The sequence below is a fragment of the Nematolebias whitei genome, chromosome 17, assembly GCF_014905685.2.
Source record: "Nematolebias whitei isolate Nwh7 chromosome 17, NemWhi1, whole genome shotgun sequence".
In the NCBI taxonomy this organism is placed as follows: domain Eukaryota; kingdom Metazoa; phylum Chordata; class Actinopteri; order Cyprinodontiformes; family Rivulidae; genus Nematolebias; species Nematolebias whitei.
This window is the reverse complement of record NC_056514.1, coordinates 13,341,089-13,351,753: the sequence shown is the minus strand read 5'-3', so window position 1 is coordinate 13,351,753 and position 10,665 is coordinate 13,341,089. Positions and strand designations below refer to the sequence as shown.

The following is a 10,665-nucleotide window of genomic DNA, read 5'->3' as shown; positions in this document are numbered from 1 at the left end:
TGTCACGAACCAGAGTTTTTGATTCAAAATAGCCAGACACAGGAGTGTAAAAACAAGAACAGTTTTTATTTATTATGCTGCTGGAGTCTCGGGATCCAATTTCAGTAACATGTCTTTGCAGGCAGGTGGGGTGAGAGCCACCTGTCAGATGTTAAAGAGATGAACAGGTGGGAAAGCAGCTGCAAAAGGAGGCCTTCAATGCTGTGAACAATGGGGCAATGCAGGTTTGGTCCAAAGGGCAAAGCAGGGGTCAAACACAGGGAGTCGGTGGTACACGGGTAATCCAAAAGGGTGATCCGTGAGTTGTGGTCATAGGCAGAAGAGGAGGTCGTTACCGAGGTCAGATATGCAGGCAAATCCAAGAGGGGTAGGCAAGGTGAGGAGTCCAAAAACAGGCAAGGATACAAGACAAGGCAAGGCAAGGATACAAGATAATATGATTGAAGGCTTCACTATCAGGGACCATGAGTGGTGTAATAATTTGGCAATGGTGGAGAGGGAGAATGGTGCTTAAATAGAGACATGATCAGGTGAGAGGCATGAAGGTTGATTGCAGTGACTCAGCAGAGTGGGTGTGGTTAAGTGAGCAGGCAGAGGTGCAGGTTGACAGGAGATGAGAATAATTAACATGAACAGAAACTATGACCAGAAGGGCAGAAAACATGTCATGTCATGAAGGGGCAGGGAAGTGAGCAGATGGGGGGCCAGCGGGTGCCACTGATCATGACACCCTGATGACCTTGGCCTCCCAGTTGCACATGCAGGATCAAATCAGCTCCTTATTCAGCTCTCTATGAGAGAGAAAATAACTCTCTGGTAACTCAAACACATGATTCATGGGCCGTTAACCTTCTCAGCCGTAGTGGTTAAAAACATCCATAAACCTTGACCAAAAATCTCCAGACAGAAAATATGCAAATTATGTGACAAAATGGGTAAAATCATGTATTATGTCAAAGTTCATGCTCAATCATCCAGGTACAAAATCCAATAGAGGTCAGTTAGGTCATCTGGCCAGTACATATTTTTTTGAGCTTGAACTTTGATGTCTTGAACCATTTTGGCTGTGGCTGCCTGCCTGGGATGAGGCGACAGGGGACAGGATAGCCCCAAGAAACCATCTTATCACCAGAAAACTGGTTGGTCCACTAAAGGAGTGTACTGCTTAGTGGGGAAAACTGTTTACTTGGGACTCCTCAGACTGATAAAGCCCTCTGGATAGAGGGCGAAACGACTTTCCACAAAAAAAATAAACTGTCCAGATGACCTGAGTGACCATTATTGGCATATGTATTATGCCAAATTTTTTAAATAAAAGGAAATTTTCTTACACTATTTATATTTGTACACGTTCTTTAGATTGATATTGATATTGGTTTTGTTACACTTATTAAGCATTGTTTGCCTCAAAATGGTATTTTGTGTTTTTAGATTATGACAAAAGTAAGTTCCTAACTATTATCTGGCTCTATAAAAAAAGCTTGATGTTTGTTGGACTTTCAGGCGTAGCTGCATCGGCACTCATCAACACATCTTCAGAAAGCGTCGACTTTCTTATAGTTCCTGTCAGGGAGTGAGTACCTGCTTGAGGTCGACGCTGCTGGTTTCCACAGATGTGATAAGGTGCCTGTCAGCTCTTGGAGCCCTCACTGTTTCTGCAAAGAATGCAGATTTCTCTAAACCCCCATGGAGTTATGAAAGGGACTGTGTTTACTCAGCGCTTATTATTATTCATTTTAGGGTACAGGAAAAAAGCAGTCTGCTGATATCGTCTTGCTTTTTGGACTTTCTTTTATTTTTTCTTTTAAATTTTGCAAACAAAGTTAGTTGTTTTGCTGTGTCCAAAGAAAGTGATCAAAAACTTGAATGTGGATGACTCATCACAGCATGGCAGGACTTTGAGCTCTTTTTGTCGCCAGTCGCAGAAAAAAGAGCAGGAATTGAAAATAACCTCTTGCCATTCAATCTGTCCGTGCATGTTGTGAGCTGGATAACTTGAAAAATAACTGAGGTACTGACTTCCATTTTAAAATGTGGCTAAATAAGGAAGGGTTACCATGACAAAATCCAAAATGGCTGCCGCCATATATGTACACATGTAAACCTTGTCATCATAATAACTTCAAAAATAAACAATGTTCGATTTTCCATTTTGGTGTGTGGCTGCATCTAGATGTTAGAAAGCAGTGGTGTAGTCTACAAGATACGCGGTCATGCAGAGTATACCCATTAGAAAAGCTTAAGAATTTCAGTATACCCACTTAAAAGTGCCCAATGATACATGTCATTAGGCAAGTGGCATTGATACGTTAAATGGCAGTTTAACGCTTCCATAACAATCTATCGTATACAGCACTTGTTTATTACATTCACTTATCCAACAAATTATTGTATAATTAATACTTATGTACTTACTACTTAATACTTGAACATGTTTTGCTTTGATACAAAGCCAACTGTTGTACAAAGTTTTGTTGTTCCTTTATTCAAATATAAGCATCAGAGAAATTTGGAAATGTTCAATATGTTTAAAAATCTAAATAAATTGGTGATTACATTGTACTAACCAGTGCACTTTGGTTTCTAAGCACAGCATACAGACCGACTGCGGTAAAATTAATTTTACGTTGGACATTCACACGCCGTGGCTTCAACGGTGTCCATCGTAAAACTAACTTTACCAAGGTATACCCACTACAAAAATGTAGACTACGCCACTGTTAGAAAGGACACCATCAAAAATTGGTTCGCCAAGTCAAAATCCAAGATGGCCACCACCATATGGTGGTGGCCATTTATACATCTATTGTGTCACATTTCATATGTAAACTAGTCACCCCAATACTTTTAGGAAGTTATGCTTTCTAGTTTTTATGTTGCTTAAAAGTATAGATTCCTCAAATGTGGATCAAGGTTTTGATGAAAGTATTTTTATTGTTTTGTGCATTAATAACACACAACAACAGAAAACCTCCCATACCAGATCGGCTAAACAGGCACGCATACATCAGACAGGCACTGACACACTTTCAATATAAGCCACAAATGGCCACCAAGTGTCCCAAAAATGTTCAACAGATCCCCCCACAGTGTATTAAATCTTTTCCAAATGAATATGACACATAACTTCTCTTATCCAGTGTTCATATATCAGGGAATGTGGATCCTTCCATCTGCATAAAATAAGACTCCTGGCTAGAAGAGAGCCAGAAGCAATCATATTCCTCTCACACTTGTTGAAGGATGTATCCACAGGGACCACCACAAACAATCAAATGAGCAGTGATGGGTGCACAGTTTTTCCACATATCCCAGTGAAGGTATCAAAAATAGATTGCCAATAGGTCCACAGCTTTGGACAAGTCCAGAATGTGTGTAAGAGTGTAGCTGGAGTCTGTTTACAGCGTATCCTGATGCATGCTCAATAATCCAGGTAGAAAAATCCAAAAAAGTTCAATCTGGTCCTCTGGACATTCAAAAAAACAAAAAACAAAACAAAGCAAAAAAATATAGAAACGTTTCGTCTCTCATCCAAGAGACTTCCTCAGTCTGAGGTGCTGTTTTCAATTCAGTCTCTTAAATAGCACCTTCTTAGAGTGGATCAACCTTTACAGCGGTTACATACAGGATCCAGGTCAGTTTTAATCTTAGACAGTTTGTCTTCACCAGTGCAGCCGGTGCACCACCTTGAAATGAATTACAGCATGTCTGGGTGGCTCAAGTTTAATCTACTGGGCCCACCAAACCCCGACTCCTCCATTGCACCTGGCCATGGTTAATGTACTTCCCTCCACTCACCAGGATCTGTCTCTCTGCACCGCCTTGGACAAGCAGAAAAATACAAACAAAAAATACATACCCCGGTACCACTGTTCTTCTCCACAGTGTAATTCCTCCCCACTTAAATACATTGCACCAAAAATATTAAGGTTTACTTTAATTCCCTGTTCAATTCCAGTCCAGAAAAAACATGAATCTAAAACACTTGAAACAGTCACTGTTCAAATGCCTCAGCGACGGGAGACATCAGTTTACCGCTTGTTAAATGTATTTTCTCTTTTTGAAACCCTCAGACACTTTGCTCCATGCAAGAGTTCAGAAACCTGGACCGAGACATTGAAGGTTCAGCTAAACGCTGGAAGAAGTTTGTGGAGTCTGAGTGTCCAGAGAAAGAAAAGTTCCCTCAAGAGTGGAAGAGTAAAAGCTCTCTGCAGAGGCTGTGCATGATGAGGAGCCTGAGGCCGGACCGCATGACTTACGCCATCAGGTGAGGTCCAGGTTGACCTTTGTTCTGGGATCTGTGCTCTTTGGGGAAAGGGAAAAGGTTGAAGAGTTTACCCTTTGCCTTGTTCTGTGTGTTGATAAGGCTCGTGTACTTCTCCAATGTCACTGCAATTACAGGCGCGAGCTGCCTGAAACATCAGGATCAACAACATATCAAACTTTGAGCTTCTTTTTAGTTTATAAGATGTATTGAACTCACCTGCTTACAGTAGATTGATATTTGATGACATGTAAGGGTGTGCATACAATATTACAATTGTTTTAAGGATTAAAGTTTGTAAGCTCAATCATCCATAGATAACAACAACAAAGGTTAAATTGGGTCATCTGGACCAGTTTCTTTAAGTGAGAAACGTTTCATCCCCCATCCAGAGGACTTTGTCAGTCTACGGCCTGCCAACCAGATCTGCCCCATATGTAGCCTTCACTGCTGTGTTTCCAGACAACCTCCGAAACAGCCTGTTGTTTTAGGGTGCATTCACACCAGCCCTGTTTAGTCCGCTTTAATCGAACTCTAGCTCGTTTTCCTAGAAAGTCCGGTTCGTTTGGGGAGGTGTGAACGCGTCATCGAACTCTGTCACGGAAGAAAAAGGTGAACTCTAGCCCGGGCTAGAACCTAGGTCTCGGTCCCGTAGAAGAAAACTCCAGCGCGGTTCGAGTGCAGTGTGAATGTAAACAGACCGAGCCCCGCTCTGCAGGGTAAACAAACACGCATTTCTCTGACCTTATATGGAGCCGTCAGCTGCCTTGTATGGAAAAACAATATTCTCCATGGTCTTCTGTCTCATCTTATGCTCATGCTAAGTCCATTTTTGAAAAATGACAAAATATAACTCCTAAAACTACTAAAACTTGATGCCACTTCGTTTTTATTTTTATTTACACAAGAAGAAGAAGACGTGTCTTGAGAGGTTTTTGTGTCGTTTCTTTCAGTAGTTCTTGGTGCAGCGCCCCCACAGGCGAGCGGGGGAATAGGTTGGTTCAACAGGTTGGCTCGACAGCGCAGTGCAGTCTGAATGCAAACGCACCAGCTCAAATGTAAACAAAAGGTCATGAATATTGGTCTCGAACCGAACCGAGTCTACTGGACTATCTGATGTGAAAACAACCTTAAGGATGTTTAAACTGAGAAACAAACGACTTCAGTGATAGAAGAAAAGGTTTTACAGGATATCATGAAAACAATCTTCTCTTAGGTCGTTTTCACACCAGATAGTCCCGTAGACTCGGTTCGGGACCAATATTCATGACCTTTTGTTTACATTTGAGCTGGTGCGTGTGCATTCACACTGCACTGTGCAGTCGAGCCAACCTGTTGAACCAACCTATTCCCCCGCTCGCCTGTGGGGGTGCTGCACCAAGAACTACTGAAAGAAACAACACAAAAACCCCTGAAGACACATCTTCTTCTTTTTCTGTAAATAAAAATAAAAACGAAGTGGCATCAAGTTTAGCAATTTTAGGAGCTATATTTTGTCATTTTTCAAAAATGGACTTAGCATGAGCAGAAGATGAGACAGAAGACCATGGAGAATATTGTTTTTCCACACAAGGCAGCTGACGGCTCCATATAAGGTCAGAGAAATGCGTGTTTGTTTACCCTGCGGAACGGGGCCCGATCTGTTTACATTCACACTGTACTCGAACCGCGCTGGAGTTTTCTTCTACCGGACCGAGACCTAGGTTTTAGCCCGGGCCAGAGTTCACCTTTTTGTTCCGTGGCAGAGTTCGATGACGCGTTCACACCTCCCCAAACGAACCGGACTTTCTAGAAAAACGAGCTAGAGTTCGATTAAAGCGGACTAAACAGGGCTGGTGTGAATGCACCCTAAATCAGGTTCTGAAATGGTCAAATCTAATTCCAAGATCCCACCATGTTACTTATTTAGGAAAGATTAAGACAAAATGGAACATTTGTGTGGGATAAATGAAGAAAACTAAGTCCACCCCATGATCCAACAGATTATACAGCCTCCTTTAAAAACAACAACTCAGTATTATTTTTCTTTATCAGTCTCTCACTTGATTGTAGAGGAATTTTAATTTTGGCCAGCTCTTTTTTACAACTTTGCTTTGGTTCATTGACATTTGAAAACATTTGTTTCAGCTCAGTTCATTAAGATCCCACCACAGGCTTTCAGTCAAGTGGAGGTCTAGACTTTGGATCACTACAACACCTTGACTTTTTTCTTTTTCAGTTCTTCTGTTGTAGATTAGCTGCTGTGTTTCGGTTCATTGTTCTGTTGCATCATGACCCAGTTGGGTCTGACACTGACCTGTCAGACGCATTCAATTCAACTCAATTCAATTCAATTCAGTTTATTTCTATAGCACCAAATCACATCAGAAGTCATTAATCACAGCAGAAGTCATCTCAGGACACTGAACAGACATATTCACATCCATATAAAAGCCAATTAGTAAAATTATCTCTCTAAAGAAGGAAGCAGCTGATTGTGTTGAATCGTCACTTCATCACAGTCTCCCATCCTGCACAAGCACAAAGGAGAGAGTGGAAAGGAAAAACTCCCTTTAACAGGAAGAAACTTCCAGCAAAACCAGTCTCAGGATGAGCGGCCATCTGCTTCGACCGGCTGGGTTTGAGAGGAACAGGAAGAAGAAACAAACAGACAGAAAATGACAGGTCCAGATCTAGGTGCAGGTGTACCTCCTATTTGAAGAAAGATAAAAATTTAAAAGAACACGTCAAGGATAGAAATAATTACTGATACAAATGTTACGCCCCTGTAAAGGGGAATAATGAAAACACACGGACACGATGTGTTACTGCTTTCGTCTCCAGTGTTGTAATGTATTTCAAAACAATTTTAAACATTACACTGTCACATTCTGAGTGAACATTACATACAAACATTTTGGTTATGCCCGCACAGTAAAAGAAATTTAGCACACGCGGGACACAGTTAGCCAGGAAGCTAAAGTGAGTCTAGTAGCTCTTAAATAAAACTACAGTTATCACATTCACCACAAACGCTCCCTGGTCATTAAATGAACATAATAAACTTAAATACAGCTTTTAAGTCACACCTTTTAAGTAAGAACTTTACCTGTAAAGGGGAATAATGAAAACACACGGACACAATGTGTTACTGCTTTCGTCTCCAGTGTTGTAATGGAGGAGCAGAAGCATTGCGTTCCCCTACATCAATTCAGACAAAACCAATCGAGACTCGAACGATAAACAAACTCTCAAAACTTAAAATGCAAGAAGGTTGAACTCTTCAAGAATTATACACAAACATAACCAGAAACGTAACATTAAAGAAAATACATTTTAAACTTAATTAAACTTAGGCAACCTTTTATTGTATTGGTCTACAGCGCTGAACTTGAAAGACCAAAATAATCGATCGCAGATCACTAGATCTTATTTTCCCTTTTAATTATATAAAATAGTTTTATAACCACTACACACTCCCCTTCAACAGAAATGTCGTCCTCGACATTCAATAATTAAAGGAGTAAGACGACAAACATAGTCCATAAAACCTGAATCTATTTAGTCCCTACACAGGCACTTGGCCTAATCAAAGTCTTTAGATGCTGATACCAAGTCCATAAAAGGCGAGTCATCCATACACAAACACAGGATGATATGTGGACATCTGGGCCAGCTCTGGCCACATAGAACTTGCTTGAAGGGGTCCATAATAGTGCACTGGGTCAAGCCAATATGTGGACCTTGCTGGAAGTCCCAAACTGTAACAAGATGGATAAGCAAGTTCATCATAGGTGAATCGCTGTGGTGGTCGCCGTTCTCTTCTAGGCCTATCTTGTACTTGCTCATCTCCACTGTGGTTCTCACATGAAGGAGGTGACATGGGTGGCAGTAGAGGGCTGTCTCCACAATTTTCCAGTTGTTCTGGCGCTCCATCTTCCACTAGCAGGTCAGGCATCACTTGATCTTCCTCCAGGTTTAACACTGTCTCTTGTTCCTCTCCTGGCCTTGTTCCTCTCTTTGCTGCTGTGAGTTCAGGGCCTGCCAAGACATCAGTGTGCTCCTCAGCAGTGGGACTTGTATGTTGGTGTGGCTCAGGGCACGGGGAGTAAAACCATTCATCCTCCGAGTCCTCATCACTGTCGTCTTTTTGTTGGCTGTTGTGTTCACCGTCACTTGTCTGTCTTGAATCTTTTCTCCGTAATCTGGCAACTTTTAGGGGAACTTCCAGAGGTAGGTGGTCACAGGGGAGTAAGAGGTTGCGGTGTAGTATCCTACTATCTCTCCCCTTTCCTTGTTCAGGTACCACCTCATATACAGGAGCATCCTTATTTACTCGGCGCACAACCTTGTGGATGATGTCCTCCCAATGGCTGCGAAGTTTACCAGTCCCGCCTCTTGGGGTCAAGTTTCTAACCAAGACACGGTCTCCAGGTTCCAACTCTGAGCTCTTTACTTTACGATCATGGTTCCTTTTTCCTCTTTCAGCTGATTTTCTTGCATTGTCCCTTGTTATGTCATAAGCTTGTTACATCCCTTCTCGCCATTTTCGCATGTACTCTCTGTGATCAGGTGTACCCTTTTCTGGTGTCAAGCGGAAGAGTACATCAATCGGCAGTCTTGGAGTCCTTCCGAACAGAAGAAAGAAGGGAGAGAAGCCAGTGACTTCACATTTTGTGCAGTTGTACGCAAAAACCAATCTGTTCAGTGACTCTTTCCAGTTGGACTTCTCTTTCTCTGTAAGGGTCCTCAGCATTTATATGAGTGTACGGTTGAAACGTTCAACTTGGCCGTTGCCTTCAGGATGGTACGGTGTTGTCCGCGAGCCCAGAACTCCAGAGGTTTTTTTTAGTTGTGACATGAGCTGGTTTTCGAATTCACCACCTTGATCGTGAAGGATACGTAGGGGGAATCCAAATCTTAAGGCATAATCATTAAAAAGTTTATCAGCCACAGTCTTTGCTGACTTAGATGTTGTGGCATAAGCCTGGGCGAATCTTGAAAAATGATCAATTACGACCAATATGTACTCATATCCGCCAGCTGACTTGTCAACATGTAGGAAATCGAGAGAAACCAACTCAAAAGGCTGGGTTGTAACAATATTAGTTAGGGGTGCCCTAGTCTCTCGGCTTGGTTTCTTTTGTTTTATACATGTGCAGCTTTGAGCCACATAGTGCTGAATGTCATGTTGCATGTACGGCCAGAAGAAACGTTCTCTCACCAATGAAGTGGTTCGATCAACCCCTTGATGTCCCATGTCATCATGTAGTTCCTTCATAACGATTGCTTTGTACTTTCCAGGCAAAACAAGTTGTGACCATTTGGCTGTCTTTCGACGCAGGATGCCGTCATCATCCAAAGTTAGTTTTTCCCATTCATGTAGTAGTCTTTTGCTCTCTGTGCTGAATGATTTTAGCTGTTTCCTGTCAGGTTTCCTATTTAACTGACGACACTCACTCACTGGGGCAATATTTTTATCTTCCCTCTGGGCTTGACAAATCTCTTCCAGCGAAAGAGGCAACTGATGTGAATTGCTGATTTCTTTACACTGAGCAGAGAGTGCCATGGACCACACTGCATGGGAACTTTGGTCCTCAACTGACTGTACAACTGCTTGAACTGAACGGGATGACATTTCCTCAGTACAGTGTTCCATCATAGTGTTAATATCAACTGGCAGCCTTGACAGACAGTCGGCATCGATGTTTTCTTTCCCTGGTCGGTATCTGATGGTAAGGTGAAAATCCGCTAATTCAGCAACCCACCGACACCCGGTTGCATTCAGTTTCGCTGTAGACAAGACATAAGTGAGTGGGTTGTTGTCTGTATATACTGTGCATGACGAGCCAATCAAATAGTCTCTAAATTTTTCACAGACAGCCCATTTTAAGGCAAGGAATTCCAATTTTCCAGAGTGAAAATGATAGTTTTTTTCAGATTTGGTGAGTGTTCGCGAGGCATATGCTATTACACGCATTTTCCCTTCTTGTTCCTGATACAAAACTGCCCCCAGGCCCAGATTGGAAGCATCTGTGTGTAATACAAAGGGTTTACTAAAATCAGGAAAGGCGAGGATTGGTGGTTCCACCAGGTGATCTAACAGTTCCTCAAGCAAGTGCTGATGTTTTTCTGTCCACACAATGGGAAAGTTGGAGGGGGTCCCAGTTTTCCTTTTATTCTGTTTCTGTCTTATAACATGTTTGTCACTTTGTTTTGAATCTGCAGGAGCTCTCATGAGATCATAAAGAGGGGCAGCAATTTGAGAAAAGTCTCGAATATACTGACGATAATAACTAAGGAGGCCCATAATGGCTCTTAGTTCTCCCACAGTGGCTGGTCGCTTGTCTTTCAGGACCCTGACAGCAATGGTATCAGCAGGGTCAATTTTGCTGCCCTCTGATGAAATGATCCGCCCGAGA

The 10,665-nt window shown here is 42.1% G+C and overlaps 1 protein-coding gene across 1 annotated transcript in view; it reads left to right on the top strand.

The window, feature by feature from the left end:
- dnah9 (dynein, axonemal, heavy chain 9) overlaps positions 1 to 10,665 on the top strand; it is a 428,033-nt gene that overhangs the window by 326,243 nt on the left and 91,125 nt on the right. Inside the window, exon 68 of the mRNA XM_037691599.1 lies at positions 4,074 to 4,267. Within this exon, the coding sequence (XP_037547527.1) occupies positions 4,074 to 4,267 (194 nt within the window). The remainder of the gene's footprint in view (positions 1 to 4,073; positions 4,268 to 10,665) is intronic.